Source organism: Malurus melanocephalus, unplaced genomic scaffold, assembly GCF_030028575.1.
Source record: "Malurus melanocephalus ecotype Western Australia unplaced genomic scaffold, MMel_1.1 scaffold_145, whole genome shotgun sequence".
NCBI classification, from domain to species: domain Eukaryota; kingdom Metazoa; phylum Chordata; class Aves; order Passeriformes; family Maluridae; genus Malurus; species Malurus melanocephalus.
This window is the reverse complement of record NW_026623377.1, coordinates 773,255-801,111: the sequence shown is the minus strand read 5'-3', so window position 1 is coordinate 801,111 and position 27,857 is coordinate 773,255. Positions and strand designations below refer to the sequence as shown.

The 27,857-nt window shown below is 37.4% G+C and overlaps 1 protein-coding gene across 11 annotated transcripts in view; it reads left to right on the top strand.

The window, feature by feature from the left end:
• SUGCT (succinyl-CoA:glutarate-CoA transferase) overlaps positions 1-27,857 on the top strand; it is a 323,333-nt gene that overhangs the window by 261,946 nt on the left and 33,530 nt on the right. For 6 of the 11 annotated variants that reach the window (XM_057371355.1, XM_057371361.1, XM_057371350.1 and 3 more), the window contains one exon: positions 7,447-7,510. The exons of 1 other annotated variant lie outside the window; for it this stretch is intronic. In XM_057371355.1, coding sequence (XP_057227338.1) covers positions 7,447-7,510 — 64 coding nt within the window. Of the gene's footprint in view, positions 1-7,446; positions 7,511-10,101; positions 10,160-23,690; positions 23,968-27,857 lie in introns of those variants that run through there. 4 more of the 11 variants (XM_057371354.1, XM_057371351.1, XM_057371360.1 and 1 more) reach the window with 4 other exon arrangements.

The window sequence follows — 27,857 nt, the reverse complement described above, 5'->3', positions numbered from 1 at the left end:
CTGCATATAGCATTTGTAATAATCCAAACTGGAAAAAATATTATCAAAAGCCAGTGATTTGTAGCACCGCTGCTAGCAGAAAATTACTGGCAATTCTGACTGAAAGAAGCAAAAACCAGTCAGTATGTCAGACTGTTGCAATAACAAAATCTATCTGTTTCTGTAGCACAGAAGGTCATCGGTGTGGAGTTATCAGTGTTAAGGAAGCTCTGCTGCAGCTGGAGGCAGACCATTTGATCCCAGAGCCAGTGCTTTGAATAAAGCCACACCTCATCTTGCTACCAGCATAAGCCAGATTTTATATCCAAACAGCAGTACAGCCAACCATCTTTGCTGAAAAGTATGGTTTTACAATCACATAGTTCTCAGGGAAAAAGAACATCTGAAAAATATATGTATTTTTTACAAATAAGGACAGTTTCTTTCCTCTGCCACGTTTCCAGACTGCTGGTGCAAGAAGCTGTCACCTGGTAATCTGAAGGAAGCAACCTGATTTTTTTAGCACCCAGACAGCCCCTTAAAATCAGGGTCAGGTCTGCCTGACAACCTTGACAATCAGAGAGTTTATGCGATTAAATACAGACTTGCGTCCATGCGTTTTTGTATATTTTGGCTCAAATTATARATCTTTATTCTCATAATCTACTTGCTATTTGTTGCAAATATTAACTATATCATATGCTAATAAACTCCTCTGAAATACTTCCTTCTCCACAAAAGTTAAAAACCTGATTCTTTACTGTCTGGTAATATGGTCTGCTATTAGAAGAAAAATACCTTCTTTTACTCTCATTACTTTTCAATACACCTGATGAAAACACAGGAGATTTATGTAGAGTTATTTAGCAGCTGTCTCATATTTACTTAGACTGTGAGGTATAAATTGAATTTAGTATTTTTTCTCAAGAATAAGAATGTGTTGATGATTAGGCAATGTCAAAGGTGTTTCTGCTCTGTCAGAAATGGTTTTCATTGTTTAATACTTTTCAGGCTGTTTAATGTATCTTTTGTCCATTATACTGTGGCTGATTTAGCACTAAGGACTTTTTAATTTTTAATTTTGGAGCAGGAGGTGCTAGGGTAGCAAAACATGAATATGAGAACTATTCTTAGTACCAGGATCATATTTTACTTGGATTAAAAATTTGAAAGATTATTTAGGAAATTGAATTACTAAAAACAATAGTACAAAAAAGAGGCAATAATACAAAAAAGAGGCAATAAATTGCCTCTTCATATTGGCACCAGAAATGGTTGAGTAGATTCTCAGGATAGAAGAGGGTGAGTCTGTGAAGAACAGACTTTCATAGGCTACCTGAGAAGGGATCACTGAAGTGGGTATATTCCATGCCAGCATTATGAACCACTAAAAGAATCTTGGAAACGTACCTAATTTCACCAATTTTATGCTTCCTTCTGAACTGAGTTCTAATTTTAGTCTAATATACAGGTTTCATAATTTCAGATTTTTGGTATTTCAATTAATGGATGACAAGCAGGATTTCCACTGGGTTACTTAGGCAAAGCTTTGTGGAGAAAGAACCTCAATGGAAGGAGTTTAGAACAGTAGTAGGAATAGATTGCTGGTGCAGGAAATTAGTGAGCGTGATCTTATGCAGGAGGTGAAGAAAAGCTGATATATGAGGGGTCACAACGTTTTAAAACATTTGCTAGTGATGTCAGCCATACAAAAGGTTTAAGGGAGAAGAATCAAATGTGCAGGAAAATTGAAAGAGGAGAAATTCTGTAAAGGTGATACAGTGTCAAATTTTAGAGTTAAATAAAAGATGACATGGCCTACCCTTTGCTTCCCAAAATGGATACAAAACCTATAGATATCTCCACACCAACATGAGCTGTGTAAGATTAAAAAAGGCCATTTGGAATTGTTGGAAAAGAAGAAGYATCTTGACATAGTTGCCACTACTGAAGAATGTTGGAATGACAAAAAAAATCAATAGCAAAGTGTAATACCTGCTATAAACTGAACAGGAAGGACAGATTATGTCATAGAGCTGGGTGAGCTCTATTGGGGCTATACTGTTGAGCCTTCTGATCAGGAAACGGATATTKAGTCCAAAATGTTGAGGGAGATAAAAGACTCCTGTAAGCCTAATGAAGTAATAATAATGAGTGAATTCAACTCCCTTCAGCTGGTCAAGGGTCACATTGAGGTAGAGCGTAAGGGAAACAATTTCTCATCACTCTCAGTGATTGCCTTTTGAAACATTTAGTTCTAGTTTTCTCAAATGGAAATTCTTGATTTCAGTGACATAGAGGGATGCTGGTAAGGAGCTCTTGATTCCTGTATCAGAGACCACCTTTTTGGATTAAAGGCATGGCTACTGTCAAACTTAAATTCAATGTTGAAGAGCCCATAGCTTGTTTATAGAATCACTATGAGGCTAGAGGATATAAAAATTCTTTAGACAAAAGATAGTTAATAAAAAAGTGAGGAAATTAAATCCTGAGAATCATGAGGGAATCTAGGTGTGGTGTTCTGTAGTAGAGCAAGAGATGCAGCAGAAAAGCATGAAGTATTTTAATGATGTGACATGGATCATGTTAAAGATGTATACCCAGGGATGTCAAGAAAAAGTAATTTTGTCTACAGCATATAGCAGCATATAGGTATGAAGTTGTGACATAAGAAGGACTTTGCCAAAGCCATCACCTCACATGCACAAAACCCCCCAACAGGTCTGGTAMAGCAAACAGTCTGTAAGACACTGGCCTAGGAGAAAGCAGAAGCAGAGAACAGGGATGTTGCAGTGAAGTGTGGTTTTCCTGTGTATATTCATATGGTATTACAGATGTGGTGTTAGGGATCTAAGAGACTGTAACTTACAGAGTTCACTGTGTCGGAGTAAGGGACTAGGAGAAAAGAGCTAAATTAATAGGCAATAGGAAACAACAAAGCCAGATTTTATTAATTYGAAAATTTGTAAAGAAAGCTACTTTTCTTTAAATTATTTTTCTATTTCATGAAATGTTGAGAAACTTCAAATCTGAGAGGTAGAGATATRTGGGATTCATTAATACAATAATTAGATGCAGTAGAGAGCTAATACCTTCTCCAAGTGACCCTGGCATATTAGAAACTGTGTTTGGAAAGAAGAATAGTAAAGTTATTAGTGATGAAAGGCAAACTTTGCAAAGGAACTTGAAAATATTGGGATTGCTGCATTGGAAAAAGGTGGAGGGGAAACATGCTGATATGCAAACCATTCTATTGCACAACAACTTTCTAGAAATACAAGACCAAGCAGAACCAGGCATCACATGAGAATATGTTTAATATCATTTCCAAATTTCAAATGAGTTAACATTTTTATTTGGAAAGGGGCACTCTTAGGATATGGGATGCAATTCCAATATGGCATTTTGTTCACAACATGTGCTGTTACTTCTTCAGGGGATGATTATGGCCATTGCTCTGTGTTCAGCATATACAGGGAAAACTGTTATTACTTTTCTGTGGTTTGGCAGCATGGGTAGTAATTACATTTACCAACAGCCAGCTATCTTGTGGCTACAAAAATATGGAGAAAATGGTTACATCATTTCCTTTGTGGCCCTGAAAATGCTTTTCACTAAACTAAATGAATCTCTGAAAGAGTGGTACCTATACAAATGCATATTTTGAGTGCATAGCTCCACATGAAATAGAACWTTTTAAATTTGGAACAGGGAAGGACGGAGGTGGGAGCTACTTGGTTTGATATTTTTTGGATTCCAGCATCTAGTTTGCTGGGGATAGGGATCTGGAAGTTTAGTTTAGGTAGAATGGACTTGAAACCTTGCTGGCCATTATAAGAGAAACTGTGCTGTCATGGGTGGTTAGTTGCATGCATCATCACAGTTGAAATTATGTTGTATTTGGAATAAAATAAAATGGTATCACAGAATCAAACACTTATATTGGAAAAGATCTCTGAGACCATTAATCCCATCTATGACTAAACACCACCATGTCAACTAGACCAGATTCAATCTTTCCCTAAACACCTCCAGGGACAGTGACTCCGCCACCTCCCTGGGCAGCACATTCCAATATCTAATCACCCTTTCTTTGAAGAAATTCCTTCTAATGTCCAACCTAAATTTCCCCTGGAGTAGCATGAGACCATCCTCTTATCTGGYCATGGACCACCTGTGAGAAGAGGCTCACCCTCACTGACTACAACCTCCTTTCTGGGAATTGTAGAGAGTGAAAAGGTCTGCCCTGAGCCTCCTTTTCTCCATTATAAACAATGCCAGCTCTCCCAGCCACTCCTCACAGGTCTTATGCTCCAGACTCTTCACCAACCTCGTTGGCCTTCTCTAGACTTGTTCCAGTACCTCAATGTTCTTCCTGAACTGAGGGGCCCAGAACTAGGCGCAGTACTCAAGGTGTGCCCTAAACAGTGCTGAGTAAAGGGGAAGAATCACTTCCCTAATCCTGCCGGCCACACTGTTCCTGATGCATATTAAAATGTTTTTACTGAAAGACTGAAGACTGTGCTTCTGATTTCTTTATAATGATCTCAGTGTAAAATGCCTCCCAAACATTATTTAATTCAGAAATTCTCAAGTAGTAACAGATCACACAGTAGTACTAGACTGCAAAATAAGCCATATAGAAAAAAAAATTAAAATTTGATCTATTGATTGCCAACATCTTTTACCTTATCCTCTTGGTTCATCAGTTTCTTATTATGAACTCAGGTGAATACAGACACAATAGAGCACTTTACCACATCAGAAAGATCATGACCATTTGAGTAGTACAAGACAATGGAGGAGAAACCCTTTGAGTTGTTTCTTGTCTTTTCCTCAGATTTTCCTTGTCTTTGATGATAAAGGATGTGAACATTACATCCTCCCATGGATAGAATGCAGTAATATGTTTCCTTCATGTTTTTTTTTTTTTTTTTTNGTAATATGTTTCCTTCATGTTTTTTTTTTTTTTTAATGCACATGAGAAGTTAGTGAAGTTGATTTTTTCAATTACTTTTTGGGAATCCTAATAGTGGAATGCATGGAATGGGAAATTAAGGTTATTTTAAACAGTGATGCTGATGTAGGGAAAAAAAACAAAAACCCCAGAGTTTTTGATCAGTCATTGCTTGGGATTGTTTTCTTCAAAAGAAAACTTGGAACTGAGTATATCAATATAGGCCTAATTACTGTAGAAAATATTTTCAATCATTTCAATTTATTGAAATGGCAGTGCTTTTGAGTAAAGAATATATCTGAGAGGGAAATTCAAYACTGTATTTATAATAAAAATATTAAGGAAGCTTCGCTTCATCTTAAGCAATTCTTTCAGGAGTGGTGGTGATCCTCAAAGATACTTCAAGGGTTTTGCAGTTCACTCTGGAAAGAAAAGGGATCTGGAATTTGAGTCACACAACAAATAAAAAAAGATTTTTTAAAAAGTCTTTTAAGAGGTATTTAGGTCTGTGTTATGAGAATAAGAATTTAGAGACCCAGAACAGGTAAAACCATTAATTTTGTGGAGACCTGAGTAGCTGCTAGAAAATTTGTATGTTTTTCTTTAACCAAATTGAGCCACTTTTAGGTACATCCTTTAATTTGCCAGCTGAAGATCTGCTTATTCACCTGAGCATTGTGTGGATCTCAAATGCGTGTGTTTTCTTGCATTCAGGTCCCAAATAACCAGTTAAATGCATAAAGCAAGCTCATGTAAGTAAGTTCTGGAGAAAGGAGGCCAGACATTCGATACTGTTTGATTAAGGGTGTAAGTGGAAAGACTCTAAATATGAATTAAAACAAGCAATTATATTTTCTAATTCTGTCATTTGGGAAAAAATTCTGGATGTCTCCAGAATCTACCAAAATTGCCTTTAACCTTCTGAAAGAGCAACAGAACTAATGATTTGGTATACCGCCAAATAATTAAACTGACATTGTTCCACCAGCATCTATTATTGGAAATATCTGGATTTCTAAATGTCAGCTAAATAGGTTCACCCCACAAGTTAAGAGAAAACTGACCTGACCTTTTGACACCACCTGTTCAGGAATGGGAATTTTTTAAGCATGCTATTCTACACAGTAAAGAGTTCACAAAATTTGACCTGGAAAGAATGGTTAAAGGAATTAGTTTTGTTTAGTCTAGAAAAGAGCAGACTGAGGGAGGATGTGATTACGATCTTCCAGTAGATAAAAGAATGTTATAATGATGTTAGTGATTGGTTTTCTGCTTCCAGTTGGGGAAAAGACAAGAATAAAGATATCTAATAGACAGGTATTTAGATTATGCATCAGTAGAAAAATTTCTAACAATAAAAATAGACAATAGGGTGCAACCTACACAAGACCTCATAAGAAAATTCTCATCTCATTAATTGGAAATGTTTAAGATTAATTAGACCAACACTTATCATTAATAGTCAAGGTTGCTAGTGTTGTTCATGGTGCAATGTGAATAGGTAGATATATTACTTAAAAGGTTTTGTCCATCTTTCATTTTCTATGGCTGACATTGGATGTGAAAGTAATTGCTATGGACATTGGATGTGAAAGTAATTGCTGTGGATATTGGATGTGAAAGTAATTGCTTAGTGGGTGGCTATTTATTTTTTTTTTAATAATTCTGATTATATTAATTTTAATATAATATATTAATATTAATTAATATTATAGTAATATTAACTATTTCAAGGATAGAAGAATAATAAAGAAATTATAAATATTGATTATTGGCTTTGGGTGCAGAATTATATTCACTGGAGTAGTGGGTTTGCTAGTATGTATATCTTTTTCTCTATTACTTGGGAATTTTGGTATCACACATTGCTTTTTGGATGAGGTTAATAACAAGAATCTGAAAATTGTGATGAATAATCATCCCACAGAGATATATACACAGGGCTGAAGCATGTCATACTCACTCAAAAGAACAGAAAAAACCATCAAAATTATTTAATCTTTTCAAAATGTTTATAAAAGCTATTAGGACAGCATTTCATGGTATGCTCCATCACAAGTTCAATACTTACTAACAGCGGAAAAGCAAATAAGAGAACATAGTTTATGTATAGGCCTTTAGTACATATTAGAGGTTAATATGAAAGGATTTGGAGGTTTTAATAGTCATTCTGTGTTGGCACCTGTTGTCTGTTAGTGGTTGAAAGTGTAACATGCGGCTCAGTTTCTTATGTTTGATGATGAATTTAAGAGCTTAAAGGTATGTTAGACCTGCTGTCTTAGTGAAGCATTTATTTAGATGCATAAATAAAGAGTAGTGTCAAACATCAGAGCYTTCATTTTACACATTAAGAAAACTACTTACGTTGTAGCTCCTCGTAGTTTCAGGGAATCTCTGAAAGAACATGGCAATGTTTTTCTCTTTTTTTCCTCTTTTAGGAAAGTTTAGGAGTTTAGGAACTGATTATATTTTATATAAAGTACATGTTTTGTTTTGTTTTGTTTTCCTAGGTAGTGCACAATGGACTTGTGATGGAAATGAATCATCCAACAGCTGGGAGGATAGCTGTTCCAGGTTAGAAGTTTAATCCTTTTTGCTAAATTAAATGTTACACGACATCCTGAGTGGTTCCTTAACTCAGCTGAGGACATGACGCATCTTCACATTTCTCTCAAATGAGCAAAAGTTTAACTAGCCAGACATTTGTGCTTGTAGTCATTCCAGTAGCAGAAAAATGGGCTAAAATGTGTCAGAATAGCTTCTGATTTCCATCTGTCAGTTGTCATGAAATGTGAACATGGATTTGATAATATTTGCGAACTCCCTCTGCTAGAAGTATTACTGCTAAATCATCTACATGAATATGTGAAACTGGTTTTGATTTACCAGGCTTTGATTTACCTGGGCAAGTTACCCAGGCTTAATTTAGGGACATTTATATTAAAAAATAAAAAAAAAAAAAAAAGAAAAAAAAAAAAAAAAAAAAAAAAAAAAAAAAAAAAAAAAAAAAAAAAAAAAGGAGACGAAAGAAGAGGGACATTTGTACTGAAGACTTAATGTGACTCTACAACGATGTTTAAAATAGCCATTTTCTACTTCCAAAGAATACAAAAGTAATAAATTAGTCCCTCCTCTTTAAAGCTCTGAATGGACCAGGAGCTGGTATAGCTTTTCTTCCATTAGAGTTACTTACATAATGGGGTGAAGTTCAACCAGAGCCACAAGGAACGCATAGATCCTTGCAGTTGGCTCAGTTTTGGCAATTGAACGTTATCTGATAATTTATTAGCTGTTGGATCAATTTTTCTCTGCTTTTCTCTGCTTTTCTCTCTCCCAGGCCACATTGAGAACTGTTTCCTCCTTCATTCAAAGCACTATGTCATGTCTATTTTTTTTTTTATAAGAACTTCCCACATTGTGATTTTCTGTGCCAATTCCAGCCTCTGACATATCATCCACTTGTCATCAATTTCAGTTGACTTGAGCACATGTAGTGTTAATAAGAATTTGACCCATAAAATTTTTCTTAATTTTCACATCCTGGAATCACACTGGGATTCAGAAAGAATTATTTGAAAGAAACCAATCCCATATTATGTTTTCTTCATGAATACAGGGGAAGTTTGTGTGTGTGGATGTGTATGCTCCATATTTGCTCTTTATCACAGTTAGCATTCCACATTTGGTCTCACTAGACTTGGATGTTTGGTTGACTGTTTTGAAAAATGTTTCTCTAATTCAGATGCACGTATCTGAAAATAACAATCCTTTTTAAAAAAAAATMTTATAGAAAAGTAATCCTGGTTTATTTAACCAAAATGAAATGACAAATAAAAGGTTTTTGACTTAATTATTTTTTAAGAAGTCGGAAGGAAAGCCTTGCAGATGGTAAAGGAAGTGTGTAAGGTTTTCATGTTGCATACAGTTTATAATCTATTTTAGAGAAAGCAAATATTCCTTAAGGGGATAGGTTAAGCTGCAAGAAGAGGAAAGAGATGAAAGGAATGTTCCAATGTCTGTCAGCAGTGATAGAATATATTGGCAAGAGAGTGAATTTTTACACAGGTAAACCATAGTACTTCCCAAATCCTTAGTTATTTTTTATTTTATTGAAATAGTGACACTGGACTAAACTAAAATAAATCATCCTGATCTCTAATGATTTGCCATTAGATGGACTTCTATGAAGAGTTTCTTGTATTGAAACAGATGGCTGAAATTATTATTGGATACTTGAGCAGGAAAACTAGAATTCCTTCCCTTCCTGGCATGGGAGGATAAGGAGAGGAGAGGAGAGACAGGGGAAGAAAGGAGGAAAAACAGTCATTCAGTGTGAGAAGAATGGACCTATTGATATCACTGGAAAGACTGCATTACTCTGCCCCAAAACTAACATGCATGAGTGGATTTGGCCACTGTTAAGGGTAGGTAACAGAAATACCCTGGATTTGTCCTTCTAAATGATATATCTGAAGAGAACAGGGAAGAGTGTGCAAAGAAAGCCTACTGTAGATAACTTTTTCTCAATGACACTTAAAAATAGAAGAGCCTTTGTTGCCACTATGGTTATATTTTAATATCTTGTATTTGGTAGAGAACAAGTTTACCAAGCTCTCAGTTTGTCTCAGATTGCTTATTAAGGAAAATAAGGCTATTAATGTGAATGTTGAAACTGAGTAGACTGAAAATATTTTTCTTCAAAGAGAGTGGGGAGACTCTGATCCCAAAATAAAAATAGGTTCCTTTTCTTTCTTAACCATAGAAGCCAGATTTTAATGTGTCCTTTAGTAATTGAACTGGGCATCACACTTGAGGCTCTTGACAGAGGTCCGACTTTTGCTGCCAAGTAAAGCTGTGAGTGCAGTAATGTGCACTTATTAAGTGAAGCATGCTGGCAGATTTCAGCTCCAAATATCACAGATGGCCTCTATGTCTAGCATATTGATTTGTTAGTAGTCCTTCTCCAGGCATGCCCCCTGTTTGAGGGTCATTTCAAATCTGCATTTGAATCCTCCACTGTAGATCTTTCAGTTTGAAATGTGGAGGGATTTTGTCATTGACTTTAGTGCAGGTTACATTTTTAATGTTGGACTTGGTATTCATGCTCCTCCTTTACTCGAATATCTTTCGATATGGTTATTGAATTTGGTTCTTTCCTTACCTAGTTGATGGTTTCCCCCTTGCCGTTTTTGTGATTCCCAACCTAAGGTATACTGTGTGCTGGTAAGTGCATCATAGGGTACTGGTAAAAAGGGGGTTGGAGTAGTTGTATACAAAAAAACATATTTCTGGTCATTTTTCTTTTCAAAATGTATATTTATGGTAGGAGAGAAAGTGACCTTGTCTTTTGATATCTCTTGCTTCAAGAATTCATGAAAAATGTCTATGCAYATACACATTGGTGTTACTAGTATCAAGACGTGTCAGATTCAAGAACAGATGTGAAAAAGAAAGTGCATTGCATCTGACTAAGAGTGGCTGTATAAAAGATTGTGAGAACATTCTGAAAAAAATGTGGTTCTATGGTAGTTCAGTGGTTTCATTAGGATAATGTTTCACATGTATTATTCAGTATATGCATGTCATGAAGTTATTCTAAAACTGACTTACACATGTACTTGACATATCTTATGTAGAAAGTGCAACATTGTGAGAGAGACTTGCTTGAGACATTCTTGCCAGAACTGGTTCATCTGCTTGTAGGGCTGAGCTAATGAATCTCTTCTGTCTCTGTACGTGAAGGTAACTTAATCACCTTTAGCTCAGGGCAGTGCTCCAAAGATGATCAGGAGCTGGAGCCCCTCAGCAGGATAGGTACATTTTGGGGAAAAGGCCTACTGAGGGGGGCCTGCCAGAGGCCCTCCAGAGCCTACAGGAAGCTTATCAATATGAAGAGCTGGGGTCTTCACGGCAATGCATGGTGCAAGGATAATGGACAAGAGAGATTCAACCTGCCTATCACAAAAATCTTTTTCATTGTGACAACAGCCAGGCAGTGGAGCAGGTTGTCCAGAGAGGTCATGCATACTCTGTTTTTAGGGATTTTCAAAGAACAGCTAGATAAAGCCAGGGGCAACCTGACCTGACTTAAGACATGACTCTGACCTGACCCAAGCAAGAGTGACTTCTCCTGAAGTCCTTTCCCACTTGAATTATGCTCTTATTCTGTGATTACCTTAGTATCTCATCCTCGATTCTGTTTTTCTTAGCCCTTTCCACAGAGATTTGATGGAGAAATGACACAGTTTAATCAAATGGGAAATGTAGAGAATACAGAAAGTATTCTTGGGGACAAAAAACAAAAAATCATGTTTTATACAGTTCCAGATTGCAGGTGATGCTGAGTGGCACAGTGACTCTACAGGTAAGTGAAGGGACAAAATTTCAAGAAGCTTTAGTATCTAGGTTAGTCTTGAACTACTTTGCCAAAGAGTAATGGACTTTTTCAGAGTGGTAGCATGTGGATTTCTGGAAGCCACTGAGTACTCTTCATGCCAATATGGAGCATAATGGATACCAACCCATTCTGATTACGTAGGAAAAAACCAATGGATGCAATGCAATCTTTCCCAAACCTTTTCTTTTACCATCTACTTTTATGGTTTAGGAAACTCAAATAACAATACTCGCAACTTCTGCATTATCTAGTCTCCAATGTTGACTTTAAAATGCTGCCAGTTGTTTTTTAAAGTCAAAACAGGTTTGTAACATTATTTTTTTTTAATGAAAAAAACACAATGTATTCAGCTGTCCCTAACAAGTTAACCATTGTAAAAKTTATTAACTAGCAGGAACCTTTGTGAATTAAACTTCATTTGTGACCCCTTCCAAGCCTTAGCAAACTGGGGATTTGGATATAAGCCTAGACTTCGGAATAATTTCTGATCAAACGGGAAACAATGTAAGTGTAGAAACTGTGTAAATCACCTCTTCCAGACAAAACAACTACTCTTAGATTTGATAATGTTTGTATTGTATGTTCTCTTCAKCCCCTTTTCCTGAGTTGATAAACACTGTGTCTCTCCTTTGGCCCATGATCTGTATCAAGGATGACCTTGTTGCTGAGAAAGGCTGATTTTGTACCTGGCTTCATAATTTCCTTCTGTGCTCTTGAGAGAAAGTATTTGGAGGACTACTCCAAACTCAGTTAGGAAAAGCAATGCAGGATTCCTCCTTAACATAGATTTCTTGGACTGAATTCAGGCAACTTATATTAATTAATCAACCCACTGGAAAAATGTCCCTTTTTCCGGTCTTCTCCTGTCACTGTGCATTACAAATACACTACTGAAACAGGAAATAATTTTTTTTTTTCAGAGGTAGGCTTTTCCTGTTGTATGATTCATCAAATGGTGTCATGGTTCCATGGAGACTAATTGCTATCAATCTCTTAGAGGAACGGTTTTAAGGAATAAGACAAAGAGGCAAGAAATCTAATAGGAGTTCCTTATTGTGCTGCAGATTTCTTCCTTAACCTTGGACAAATCACTCTGTGTCTTACCAAACTAATTGTTTGCTGTTTTTCAGATCTTCGTTAATAGTTGAAAAATTCTTTGATTACTAAGGGGAGGGATTTCTTGGGAAAACTCTATTTTTTATTTGAAATATTTATTTCTATTTGTTGTGTATGTATTTATACTTTTTTTCTTCATGTATGTGGAAGACTAGTTATACTTAAGGGAACAACAGTGGTGCGTCTGTGTATTTGATCAGCGCATTTCAATGCAGGGGGCAGATATGGCAGTCAGTCATGCATGCTGTCTTTTTTTTTTTTGATCATTAAATGTATATCTAGAGGAGGAAGCTTCAGTAGGACTAGATATAAGGCAGAGAAAAGTGACTTCCACATGGAGGAAGTGTGCAGSAAATTAAGGAAATCTGTACTCCAATCCATTGTTTCCTGCAGCTAGGACATCCTTCAATATAAGAACGACATAAAAAATTTCAACTTTTTTTTTTTTTTTCCTAAGAACCTCTGTTTGAACTTCTGATCCTGTCTGCTTCTCATCAGGTGTTTTTTCATATGTGTGTGTGTGTGTGTCTGTGTGTGTATGTGCATGCATGTGCATAACTGATGTAGATTGGAAAATTTTAATTTTACTTAAATATTTATGGTACATTGGAGACAAACTGCTTCACCAGCATTGTTACCTCATTCGCCTTTTTTAGTCATCAGGGCTGACTATTTATGTCTTTTACATCCACAGAGCTGATTTCAATTTTGAGAAATTCATGACCATTACAGGAACTTACACAGGAGAGGTATGACAGTTCACCTAGCTGTCCTCAAAATACTTTGAAAAACTTACTAAATGTAAAAACCAGGTATTCATACTGATTGGAAAAAGAAAAGAGATGGTGGGAATGGCAAGGACAATGTTATTAGCTAAAGGATTATGTAAAAAGGCTAGTACATATTTTTAATGAATCATGCTTTAATTTTGGAATCTTCCAAGATTCCTTTTAAAGTAAAACATAAATAAGAAACCTTTTAATACTTTCGCTCCTCTGTCATATGTTTCCACAGTATTTCTTTACCACATGTTTTTAAATTGGTTATACTTCCTGGAATGGTCTTTGTGCTACAGTTAATACTTTTAAAGTTGATGWTTTTACGAAGAAAAGGCAGCTGTTTCTTACCTAGTTCTGGGACTTCAGTTGTTGGAGGGAATTAAGAAATAGTGAAAGTCTTTTCCATCACTTTCAAAGTAACTGAGTAGCAGTGCTGACTGATTGGGACCAGTACTGACTGGTCATTCAAGCATGGTTCTCCAGGACGCCTGTTTGGGGTCTCTGAGCTGGGCTCTTCTCTCAGTAGACCCTGTGTTCCTCTGCCTGTCTTTAGGATCTGGCAGTTGTTTTTCTTGCATTGTGTATTTTTTTTTCCAGGACTTGACACTGCCATATTTTGAGGGAAAGTTTTTCAGGGAACAAGTGAGGAAATTTTCCTGCTCTGTACATAATAAGTCAAGYAAAGTCATGGTTGAAGTATTGCTGAATGTTGATTGGTTGAATGTTGATTGAATTTTACTTCTAGTTACAGGGCAATATTTTCTTCATATTTTCCTCCATATGTCCTAAGCTATACTTGGATTTTCTTTAAACTGGACATAATTCTTATGGAGAGTTAACTCAAGAGTGTCACCTTGCTGTCACATGGTGGAGGGAGGGAGGGAGGGGAAGAAAGCTGAAGTATTGACTGAAGAGCCAAACAAATTAATGAGTTTCCCACCAATGTGATAGGCCTATATCTCAACTTTGTTTAAAATGAGGTGGTTTTTTCCTTCTGTTTGAATGTGTTTCCCACTTCTTTCTTTATAACTAACAATAACTTAGTAGTTTCTTAACCCTCACTCTGTAACAAGCACAGCCAGGTGCTCACACACTTCAGGGTCTTTGATTGTAAAGATATGTCTGCATGCCTCTGGTGTGTTGTAAAACAGCCAAATTGCTTCAACACCCATAAATTTTTCTTTTAAATATCTTTATGATTTTTATAATTATTGGAAAAGAAAAGGAATCCACTGTCCATTAAAAAGAGTTTGGTTTCATTAAATGTAAAAATATGTTTCAAACATTTAGACAATTTCACGTAGTCCCTAGGATACTGAATAGACTAATCTTCATTTGTGTTTTCTCCATATCACCTTGACCTAAGCCCTGCCTCCCCATCAATGGAGTGATTGTACTTACCCTATTTTCTGAGAACCCAGACTGAATAATTTTGTGGTCAGCACTGGCCACTAGGTCACTTGCTTTGCCTTTTWATCACATTGACCATAGAATGCCATCAATTTAATTCTTTTACATTTGACTATAGTTTGCCTTTTCCAGAAGTCCTCAAGAGATGGAAAATTCACCRAATATCTGCATCTTTCTTTAAAGGCCTGTTCAAGTTAATTGTTAAAACCCCCTATGATCTCCAGATCAATAGAGAAACAATATTTTTTTGTATCTTTCATGGGGCCTAAGTACTTTTTGTGCCTATGAAAGTGCTCACATGGCCAAAGTTTCATCTAGATAACTTTTTGATAAACTGCGTAGGATAAATTGCTCAGATCTTTTCAGGTCCTGTATGTGTAATGGCAGTGCAGTTACAGCTTTGTAACTCTCTTTTTTTACGCAGTCTGTATAGTGTATATATACAGGAAAAATTGTAGTTGTATAGAATGCATCACAGACTTCCTGCCTGACTCTGGGCAAGTCCCTTAGCCCATGAAGTCAGGTTTTTTACTTCTTCATGCAAAAGATTGAGATAATAGAATTGATGATTAACTAGAGAGCATAAATATGCTCATTCTTTTCCAAATTATAATAATCACACTATGTGAAATTTGATGCTATTTTTCCTTGTAGCTTCTGAGAATAATGATTGGATAGAAATAAGCGCAAAATAAGGCTTCTACAGTTAAGTATCTATAACTCCCAAAGTAAGGAATATTTCAGTTCTTTTTGTCACTGTGACCTTGCAATAATTTTTGTTCCTCTTCCTCATACTTACTACTCTTTCTAGTGAAGTCCAGCCCAGAAATTAATGCTGTGTTGCATCAGACTCAAAACTTAGAATGGTGATTTTGACCCGAGTCTTGAATATTCTAAATGATGTCTTAATAATTTAGGCTATCAAAAATAAAGCATTGCTGTCACCTCTTTTGCCCCCTGCCATTTTGCTTACCATTCTGGAGTTCTTTTGGGATTCTGAGAAAGAAGGAAATTCCCAAGAATTTTTCCAAATGTTTTATGACTAGGTGTTCCTTTTTAAATTTTATTTATCTGCTATTGGTCACCAAACTTGATCCCAATGTTGATTTTTTTTTTTCTAAATTAAGTTTTTTAGGCAAATAAAAAGAACTTGTCCATCCTAACAGTGTGTGAAAAAGGTTTCAATGAAGACAGAATAGATGTGAACTGGCTTAATCCAGGGTCTGTTGAAACATTAGGCATTGGGTCAAGACCTGATTAGAAAAATCTTCCTGACACAGTGTCTCTTAATGTACAGAACAGAATTCCCTAAGAATGCCTGTTTCTTTGGCTCTCTGAAACTAGAATGAACATAGAAAATAAATGTGGGTTACCCATATAAAAAGCAGATCAATGTTCTATTAAATGGAATCGATAATTTARTGAACTAAAGCATTTGTTGTGAGTTCATTGCTTTGATTTAAAGTTATTTAGAGATTGTGCCTTTTGCAGGACAATAAAAAGTATTTTGATTTGTGTTTAAGTGGAGTGCTCCTCATCGGTTTTGAACTAAATGCAGAGATGAAATGAGGCAGAAGTTTGCAGATTAGAGCAAGCTTTTTAATATTCTTTGCAGGCTGTTTTTAGAAACATCACAGGGAACAGAAAATCAGGCCCATTTGTGAAGAGAGGCAGTACAATTTATAAACATGTGGGGCAAACAACAGTTTAAAGCTGATGATGCACAAATACCCAATTCCAGTCATCCAATTTATACATGTTGAAAGCACAGTTTCATGCACACATCTGCTATTTCTAGCCCAGAAACACACATGCTTATATAAGCTTGTATAGAATCATAGCAATTTGGTAGTATTCTAAAGATATCTCAAGATTAGTGCTAAAAAACTTAGCTGCATTTCTTTGATCATGAGATTTAGATCCCTGTATCTATGACTATCCCAATATCTATCTCCTGTAATTTGAAACATTCTAGTTTTCACATTTGTTCATATATAGGGGAATAGAAAATATAAAGAAGGGCCACAGATCTTTGTGTTAGTAGTATTTTCYTTCGGTGCCTTCTTAAAAGGTTGGAATAAGGACTTGTGTTGTAGCTTCTGAAAGTTTTACTTTGTGGCTTCCTTACTACTCACAAATCAATGTCTCCACTATGATTTAGTGGTTGTTTCATCTCAAAACTGAATGTTGAGGTTAATAGCTTATTTTTCTACTCCTCATTTTTGCTTGGATTTGCTAGGGAATGAATATCAGAGAATGCTGACCTGTCCTTTTGCTCCTTGTAGGTTCTGGTACCATGCTCTAGGTTTAACTGTCTATAAAATATTGTGAGAATACATGGGGAAAGTGCAGCTTTGACATGGCTGCATGTCARTGTTAGATTGGAAGAGACCACTTATCCTTGAAGTGCTTTTGTAAGAAACATGTGGTGGAGAAACCCACTGGAGGAAAACGGGATAAATTCAGGAAGTGGCTCAGAAGTGAAAAGAAAACCCTTGGTGTCTTCCAGTTAAGCCATTCACCTTTTAAGAGTTATTGTTCTGACAGATTTCAATCTTTTCTAAATGTTTGCTAGTGTGGTGATACTTAGAATTTTCCTTCCAGCTGACTTTAAGAAAGCAAGCAATACCTGGTTTACTACTTTAATATGGCTTTTAGATTCTCACTGCTAGGTGGCTCACCACTTTAAGCAGCATCACCCACCAAAAATGTCCACAAGGCAATGTTACCATTTCCATGAATGAGTATTTACTTTTTTACTTCTACATTTTTTATATTTGTGTTTGGTTTGTTTTTTGGTGTTTTTTTTTTGTTTGTTTGTTTTTTAAGTATGCTATGTAATATAGCAGTTGCTATATTTTGAGGCATAGCATATACTTATCATTTTCAGGTGTTTTCATAGATTGGTATTCTTTTCCCCAAGTGTACACAGGCATGAACCAACATGTTTAATTGTATTTAGAAGCTGCAAGTTTAAAACCTTATCTTACTCTTGGAATTTAATCTTGTACTGGACACCAATAAAATATAGTAATATACTTCAATAACATAATTATCTGATATACTTGTATATGTGAATATATTATAAACTCTTCTAGAAGCTGACAACCCAAGGAGGCTTGCTGTTGAATTGCAGTGAGAAAAGAATTGGGTCATTACTATGCATATAATTTATAAGTAAAGGTGATCCAGAAAATTCAGAAATCTGAATATTTTTGTTTAGTATTTATTTTTTTCCTTATTTATTAACAAAGTCTTGTATAGAGAAAATTATTGTAATTGAAAAGAAAGCTCGGTATTGTACTGAATTTTTACCTGCTCACCTTTGAACAGTGTTTACATGTAATTATACTTATCTTTAATATCCATGAAAAAAGAATTTGAAAGACAGGAAAAAATGTTTAGGGAACTTATATGCTCTGATGATTTGCTGTGAATACATTGTTGATTTTAAATGCCTTAGTCAATTGTGGATAATTTTTAAACTCAGGATGAATGAATGAAACAAATGTTGTCTTATTTACAGTAAAACATGTCTTCAATAGAGGAGGYCTGCTCATTTTTGAAGACTCTATTTGGAGATTTTTCATATAATTTTTCTAAATTTAGTCTAAGTAGTCAAGAGAAATGTACTGTAAAATATGGAATCTAATATATGCAAAACAAATTTTAAGCATTCCAATTCATGTAATATACTGACTATAATTGCACAGAAATATTTAAAGGATCCATTTGTAGAGGGTCTTCAAAAAGCCAAGAGATTGAAAGCTCAATCATAATTTAGGAGATTTCTGTCTTCTACTGCTTCATGTCTTTAACAGAAGAGTTTTTAGTAGTTCGAGATTTAGTTTCATATTTTAATAACATAACCATTGCCACCTCCTATCTTGCAAAAAGAAAGAAATTCACTCCTAGTGATGGGGATGTTTGAACCACCACTTCAGGGAAGAACCACTGCGTTTTGGTTTGCTCGTCATACTGGGATAATAGCCGATTTCCACTTCCTCGCTGCTTTTAGCTAGTTAATACCTAYGGCACCTATTCAGGCAGGAATGTGATTATATTTAATTGCAGAGTTATTTCTGACTGCAGATATCATTGGTGTACACCTCGGCCTTTGAAAGACCTAGGACTTTTGATTATACATTGGCTTCTTCCACAGGTCTCATATTCCCAGCTTTTCCTAAGTACTGCAACTGTGAATATAATGAGACATGCTGATTGAGAAAACAATTTTGCCCTGAACTTAAAGATGTAATGGATATAAAGTTCACTAGCAAGTGGTCTTTCACTGTTAACATTCAGCCTACAATAAAATGGCAGGTGATCAAATGGATTCACATCTATGTAGCTGTATGGGAGCTATAGGAAACAGCTAATAGGAAAAAAGGCAGATTGCTAAGACATGCACCAGAGTACACTCTTGTGTAACTGCTCATCTTACAGGCCGTGACATAAATTATCTTTTTGAACACTATTGCATCTATTGACAAAAAAAAAAGAAAAAAAGAGAAAAACTATCCAATTAGTGTTTATTTTTTGTACTTCTGTTTCAAAGGCTTAAAAGATGGATTTAAGCCATACATGTTGGCACTGTGTTTATGTTATCTATATGATGCTGAAATTTGTATGTAAAAAAGTAAGTAAGTTTAAACATATGTTTTGTCCATATTTTTCTAATGTTGTGTATTATAACTTACTGCCTCCACATCCACCCTAGTTTCCTTGGCATATTTTTTTCAGTAATTTAATATGTCCCAGGCGTCTATAATGTGGCCACATACACTCTTAATATATAGTATACTAAAGGAGATCCTGCACAACAGAATATGCTGAGAGTGCCATTTGCACTGTCCATTTGGATTAGAGAGAATTAAGTAATTTAATATGAAGGTGTGTTATCCCTTGAGTGTACCTTACTTTCTTGTGTAGACTAACATTAACATATGTGGACTGGGTGAAGGACAGGTTGAAGGGTGGTGTTCAAAGGGTTAAAATGAACAGGGCAACATCTGTCAAGTGACCAGTTACCAGTGGTGATCCTCAGGGCTCAACTCTAGGGTCAGTTTTGTTCAACCTTTTCATCAGTGATCTGGAGGCTGGAGGTGATGCACACTGAATAAATTTGGTGATTACTCTAGACTGGGATGTGCTGCCCACTCCACTGTGGGAGAGAAGGCCTTGCGGAGGGATCTGGAGAGATCGGAGAATTGTGAGAACACCAGTGACATGAAGCAAAACAAGACTGATCAGATGCCAGGTTCTGCACCTGGGATGGAGTCATTCCAGACGTGAAACTGAACTGGGAGAGGAGTGGCTGGAGAGCAGCCCTGCAAAAAGGGGTCTGGGAGTGCTGGTTGGCAGGAAGCTCAATGAGATCAACAGCGTGTGTGCCCTGGCAGCCAGGAGAGCAAACCTCATCCTTGGGTGCTGAGGGCACTGGGCTTGCCTGGTTTAGAGAGGAGGAGGCTGAGGGGTGACCTCACTACTTGCTACAGCTTCCTGAGGAGGGAAAGCGAAGAGGGAGGTGCTGAGCTCTTCTTCCACTCCCAGTGCCAGCATGCATGGGGAATGGCTGAAATTTGCATCCATTCAAGTTCAGACTTAACGTGATGAAACTTTTCTTTGCCCAGAAGGTGACCAAAACCTGAAACAGGCCTCCTGGAGAGCTGGTTAGTGTCCCAAGCCTGTCAGAGTGCCTTAAGCCATGCTTTAACTTTTATCAGCTCTGAAGTGTCAGGCAGTGTGACTAAAGGATCACCGTAGGTCCCTTCCAACTGAATATATTCAATTCTTTTTATCCCATTCCATTCTATTTTTCTTCCTGAAGCAAGGGTGTACTCATCAAATGAATGGTTGCAAACCCCTGTGATCCCCTCTTGAGGCTTGCCCTGGGAGTCTAGAAAGCTTCATTCATCAGAGAAGGGGCTTGAAGGCCACCTTTGTGGAGCATGGCCAGCAGTACTTGGCCAAAGTGACCCAAACAAGCCCTGACAACAGGCCATGCTCAGTGCTGCAGAGGACAGTAAAATAAATCCCAGGGACACTAATGCTAATCCACCATGGGTAAAAAAAACCCATTTTCCCCCAAGCTCCAGGGATGAGAAACCATCTTCATGGAGCATGAGCAACAGGCAGCAATCCAGCCTAAAGGAACTGAACAGTTCCAGTCTGCTCTAGGAGAAGAGTCCTTCCTGACCYCAGTGCTGGTTATTGGCCATTTCCTGAGCACATGAGTGAAATCTGTCACCACCCTGGGCCACAGGCTGGTCACACCCACCAGGAGCTGCCCAAACCCTAATCTGCTCTAATTGGAGCCATCCCAGGGGCTTCCAAGAGTGGCCAAATGCCCTTGGTCTGACCTACCTTAGGGAAAAAAAATCCTTCCCATGTCTGACATGGCTGTAGTGGGTGCTTCAAAGCACTGGGACCCCTGGCAGAATCTTTATATCCCATTTCATATACCTGCTATCCTAGCTTCCCCATGGGATGAGGACAGCAAGCTGTGCAGTGTTCAAAGTATTCCTTTTGTCTCTCTACTGCTATCCAGCTGAAAAGGCCTAACAGCCTCGGGCACCTCCAGGGCTTGGTGGGTCATCTCATCCCCTGAAGGGTTTGTCCTCTGATGAAGATGTCTGTCATAAAGAGGGATTAGAGCCCATTGCTGCTATGGCCTCACATCCCCTTGTCCCACTGAAACTAAGCTGCACAGCTCCTCTGTTAAACAGAAGCATTGGCCATGCTTATAAATGGTGCAAAACACCCTTCAGCCACAGGGTAACACTTTCAGAATTAATTTCTGCCTTTTACCTTTCTAAGAATTATTTGCTTACCTTGTTTTATGGGAAGATCTTAGCTATTACCCTGTCAAATCTTCTTTGCCTTTAGCATTTAAGATTTGATGCAATGAAAGACTAAGGAAGGTACTGTTCTTGTCATTTTTTACCTTGGTGCCAGAATTAGTATGTAACTTCAGTCTATGTAAATAYGGGCATTTATATAATGTATAAATATTTTTTTATTGTGATGATGCCAGAGATGAAAGGCAGGGGCAGATGAAAGGCAGGTTCTCTGGGCACGCAGAGATTTAAATAGAATGCATGATTTCTTTACCAATTCACCAAGGAACATTTACTGCTGCACTGTTTATGATGAGGTTGTCTCCTTGGAAAGAAGTCCCAAATGATTTTGTGTTCTTTATCATATTTTTCCTTGCATTTCAATAGCTCTTTCTTCCTTCCTTGAAGGAAGGAATCCTTCTTCGAATTTCAAGAAATTCCTATCTTGAAATATCCTCCAAGCATTTTTATTGCTCCTTCCAATTGTCATTTTCTTCTGTAGGCCCTAAGTCAAACTGCTTAGTCTTTGCCTGCATTTACTCCAGATGGAAGTTATCTTTCTTGAACCTGGAAAATAAGAAATATCCCTAGTGGAGCAGGTGAGCCCTCATCAGGGCTTTGCTGAGTGCTTGCTTTTCCTATGGAAATATCTTTCCTGACACACAAGAATGCATTTGTCTCTCTTACATTCATGGCTTACAGTCACTCTATAATCTACTTGTGCCTCCAGGAGCATTTTCCTACTCTGGTGGTTCTAAAATGGAGCAGAAACTCATGGCACTCCACCTGACATGGCAGTAGCTATTTCTAGCTTTCAGTTCTTCATGCAAGGAGTGTTTGTGGGTACCAGTGGTGTCTCTTCTGTCAGAGTTCCAGCTGGTGGTGAGGTCTGTAGAACCATACCATGAGACAGCTTCTTCTGCCTCATGAGTGCCATGAAATCCAGAATATGATGTGGACAATAAAACCTACATTTCATCATAGTTTTCTGAAATCTAAATCCAAAAGATCTGACCATGAACTTCCTTGTTTTCTACAATTGATGACAGCAAAGCTTGAAGGGTAGAGCCTGAGGGATGTTTTAATGAGGCTTCTACCCATCAGTAGCTTTTTGGAGCCTGCTACACATAGCCACAACCAGCAGATCCAACCCTCCACTAGACAGCTAAAGTGGTGAGGCTGTTAGACTGGATGCTATCTGTAGGTCCCTTCTGATTCAACTATCCCATTTTGTTCTATTCTTTTTTTWAAATCTCTGCATTTACATCTTCCTTATGTCTACTGTCTACCTGTGTGTCCACCCACCTCTCTCCAAACTTATTTTCTAGGAAAACAGRCCCTTTTATTTCATCAATTCAATTCTACCCTTCCAGTCTGGCATCAGTATTTTGGATACATTCCACAGGCCACATTGGATGGGCACCTGACAACAAGACAGCCTTTGTGAAGTTGTATATTGGTTCTCTAATGTATACTGGGAGCGTCTCCATGAACTACGGAATGATCTGCTCCAGGCTTTTTCATAAAGACCAAATGCATTATTTTTTCTCTCACAGTCACAATGTGTCGAAGACCATCAGAGGTTAAGGAACTGGGTTTGTTTGGCAGATGTTTCTTGTTATTCTGCCAATTAAGTCAACAATAGGTATTCATAATCCTGGGGAGGCTTGGAGGGCATAGAAATTACAGGGCAGGCAGAATAGCTCATGCACAAATAGCTGAAAAAGAAAGCAATTTTTGGGGGATTCCCCCCCACCCTTCTTATTCTGCTTGTCCTAGGGGTTGTCATCAGTCAGGGATATTGTGCATTGGTTTCACCCCTTGGTTCTGGCTGCTGTGTTCAAAAGGTCCTGAATGGCACAATCTCTCTTTTATTGTTTCTCTTTTATTATTTAGTTAGTGGGGTGAGACTGACAACAAGAACCTTGGTTCTGGCTGCAGTGTTTAAAAGGTCCTGAATGGCACAATCTCTCTTTTATTGTTTCAGGGGAGATATTCTTCTACAGTTTGTCTTAGAAAAAGCTTTTAGTGCTTTGTATAAGTATTAAAACATTTTTCTCAGCAACAGTTTAAAATAAATTGTTGGACTACTTCTTAAGAGAGAATGGGGTGCTACCATGGAATAAAGATAGCCCTAATTGTGAGGCAGGGTGTGTTGTACTTACCAGCATCGTGAAACTCATTAGATTCTTATTTTCTGTTCTTCTCAAAAGTTTATCCTTGCTGAGCAAGACATGGAGCTGGCAGAGAGAAGCACTGACCTTAAGAGGAAAAGGGGACTTGGAGAAGTCACCAAAGAGCTAGTTCATGTGCTTGTGGCTGGGATGTTAATGGCAATTGAATGATCTCTGCAGGTAATTTAATAGAGTACCCAGGACTTCTCAGATGTGGGGCACTCTCTGAACCCCTTAAGCAGTAAAGAACGGTGTGATGGAACAGTCAATGGGGTGAGACTGACAACAAGAATAAAGCATTACTGAAAGACAAAGCAAGAGCTTTAATGAGAAAAAGGAAGAAGCCATGAGGCAATGAACAGCCATGAGACTCTAGGTCTGCTAACAAAGCAGAATTCCCATAAAAAATCCTTATTCAAGCATAACAGTACTAATGTATAGTGCATAAAGCATTGACTGGGGAGTGTAATGATGAGAAAAGTATAATAAAACATTTCTACGGTCATTTTTGGTGAGAAAGAGAAGTGAATGAGACATACTGGTTACAAATAATACCTAAAACATTGCAGCAGCTAATAAAAGTATTTGATACAGTGCGACCCTAGAAGGAATGTGACTGTGTCTTTATCTGAACCCAAGAAACAAAAGGGGCAATATATGCCTGTCTCACTGCCACATAATCTGGAATCCACATGTACTTTTGGAGATGTAAAGGAGTAGTTAATGATAGACAGAAACATATATAGGGCAAATGATTCCAACATATAGGAAATACTGCTGAAAGAAACGGAAATTTCTTCAAATGGCAACTGGCAGTTGAAAAGCAAAAGGAGCAAAACAGTGTTATCACTGCATAACAGGGACAAACTTAAGGAAATTACGAAGCAGGATAGAGACAGATTGGATGGAAATATAAGTGTTGTATTGCAGGGTCTGTATTGAATGGAAAAACACATAAGATAGTAAAAAACCTGTCTGGTTCCTAGCAAAAACTTCTAAAAAGCAGATAGCATGGCAAGACTCTGTCCACTGAGTTACAGCTCAGGAAATATAGGTGTGGAAAAATCTTTCTTTAAAGAAAGATTTCCTCYGGTTGTCTTGTGTAAATCCAGATGAATTAATTTCACAGAAGGATGCAGAAGAAGGATGCCAGCTATTTGGTTTATTCTCAGAACTGTTCTATCAGGTATAATAAATTGATTCCAGTTGGATGGTGAACCCATCAGCAATCTAATCCCACCAAGCTGGTTGGTGACAACCTTAATCTGGAGAAATAGAGTTCATGATGCAAGTATTTGAAGACAAAGAGCAAATGCATCCAGACTTGGAGAACAAGTCTGACAATTAAGAGGTGTTACATATGCAAGGTATTAATTTCCTGAGCATGATAGATGAAAGTGTTCTCTGTGTGTGTTCTCCTTTTCAGAAAACATAAGATCGTACTTCGAGAAAACAGACACACAAAAATGAAGTGGCAGTCAGAAATAAGCCTCAATATAGTGAGATGACTAAAATCCAGTTTTTCATAATGGCAGATTAATAACAAAAAGTTGATAACTCTATAAGAAATTACATCATTATATCTATTGAAATTTTCAGGGGATGGCTCAGATGCCTAATTATTACTGAGGAATATTTGGAGTAAACTGAGGATATTCATCTAGCCAAACCCCAAAATGTATCATTGTATGTCTGTATATCAGCACTAATGGACAATAGGTTCTAAATGCTATTATCCATTTAACATCACTGTTTGTCAGGCTGGGACTGAGTTTTACCACTCAGTGATATGAGCCATGTGACAACACTGGCTACACCTTTTGGAAGATAATGGCCTGGTGTAAATGCTTTCGACCTATGCCCAACTTCTAAGGTATTGCAATGTAAATTGGAGCTGGGAAGGATTCCCAGACATGTGGCTTGAAGCTGATGACAGAGCTATTAAAAATTAATGATCTGACAAGAGAGACAGTCAATGTCACTATGTAATRAGCAAAATATGAAGCTGAATGTAGACATGTAGAACTTGAGAAAACCTTTTCCCTGTTAGTTGACATCTAGAGAGATGTCAGCAAGATCCTGGGAAAGTCAGAACAATTAGGAAAGCACTCAAAATGAATGCAGTCCAATAGACTAAGTGATTCTTTTTTTCTGGAATTATCTGAGATCTTTAAAACAGTGAGGAGGTACTGTTCCTAAGACTCTATAGGGTAGCTAAGGAAAAATTATTTTATCGTGAGGGAGGTTAGGAGCAGTGCTAATGCACACCAAGCAGCCCAGGACATTTTCTTAAAGGCAGGAAATAAAAAGGAAACACAGAGCCATGCTTTCTGGAATGCAGTTCCCTCAATTTGCCTTTCAGCACTGGCCCAAAATCTGCTAGGAGGAACTTGGAGAAAACTGTGGGTTTGGACTCTGTTTCTTTGTAACACTGTAGCAGTATAACATGAAAATAAGGTTCTTCCCAAGAAAATGTCTGCAAATGGTAGATACACTCCGCAGGACATGCCTTCCAGAATACTAGGCATCATTTTATAAGAGAAAAACTGCATTTCCAGTGGTTGGCTTCACACAGCCCCCAGAAGAGCAGGCAGTAGTAAATTAGCTTTTGTACCAACCATGGCAGTCTGAAGGGACACTTATCACAAGAAGTTACTCTGTTGTAGTCTGTGGGGAATGAGCTATACATTCAAAACAGTTGTTTTTGAAGGCGATCTAACAGCAATCCTAGAAGCSTTAGAGGGTGCTATAGTATGCCTCAATTATACTTCAGACCTACTGATACAGACCTGAAYGAAATGTCAATCAAGAATGTATGCCCAGATAGGAGCAAAGAAATAGCAATCTGAGGTTCTTGGGCTTCTGACTGACCACAGGAGATTTTACAGCTTCATGGAATATCAAGCCTGGTAAAAATCCAAAGAAAACAAAGAAAAATAAAATAAAATCGATAGACATGTTCTCTGCTGCAGCTACTACAAGGTTTGTTGGAGGACGTGAGCCAAGATGGTAACAGGAGCTAGGGCTCTGAAAACATATTTTGCAAAGCCTGAGTACCAGAGTGTCTGAAAACTTAGGATGCTTGGCAATAGACTTCAAACTTAGCACAAAATAGATCACATTAGACTAGATGCTCAAACTGCAACAGGAGAGTCAATTTGGCAATGAAGAGCTTGTGAACAAGTCCAGTACTGGTGAGTAGTTATCACTTTGCATTGTTCAGCTTTCACATTCCTGCATCTCTTTCCCTTCCCTCTACCATCTTCCTTTCTAATTTTTACCTTGGCACAGATAAACCAAGTCTACGGTACCAAAAAGAAACAAAACATACTACAATGAACTAGTAAAAAATCAGTAAAAGAGTTGATGATTTGATACTGTTGTGTAGATAAACAGGTCTGGTTCAGCCAATTAATGTCCACTTGCAGAAATAATAGAAACTAAATGCTGATGTTAGTAGCAGAGGGAAATCGGAAGATAGCACTCACACAAAATCAAAATCCAAATCAGAGTAAATAAGCAATATAAAGGGAAGTAAAAACAAGAAGTTAGTTAATCTAGATGCCAACAGAAGCTCAAAATCACATTTCTTTCAAAAGTTGTTTTCATTTGCTTGAAGCTAAAGTAAAATAAAAATACATGGCCATGACAATGGCAATATTAAGTTGCACTCTTGATTCATTGAGTTTCAGCATAATTGTTTTGCAGGTTTTTCTGAAGGTGTTCTGTGGTCAGAACTGGTGACTGTACAGTTGTATCTGCCGGAGAATGCAGTCCTGGTGTGGTGCAGATGCTCCATTCCATTATGGTGTACATGTAAGCTGTTTGTAGAGTCTTGCATAAAGCTAAGAAAAAAAATCTTTTAAAACTCTTCAAATTTTCTTCTGCTTATCCCCTGTACCCTTTGCAACATCAGGATAAAACCCAAAAAGTGAAAAATATTTCTCTCTTTTGATGTCAAAGCCTGGGCTTGACACAGGAGGTGCAGCCTTCCAAGAAGGTGTCTGACCTGGCAGGTTTGTTCTGCTGGTCCCCAGTGCTCTGAGAAAGTGTATGCTATGTGCTTTACAAAGATTAAGTAAAGTTTTGTGCTCAGAACCTCACTCTGCAGAAAGAAGCATTTCGCTATGGAAGCTGCCTGGAATCAACTTGGAAAAGTGAGAAAGCTTGAGACATTTTAGAGTCTCTGAGTACGTAATTTCTTGC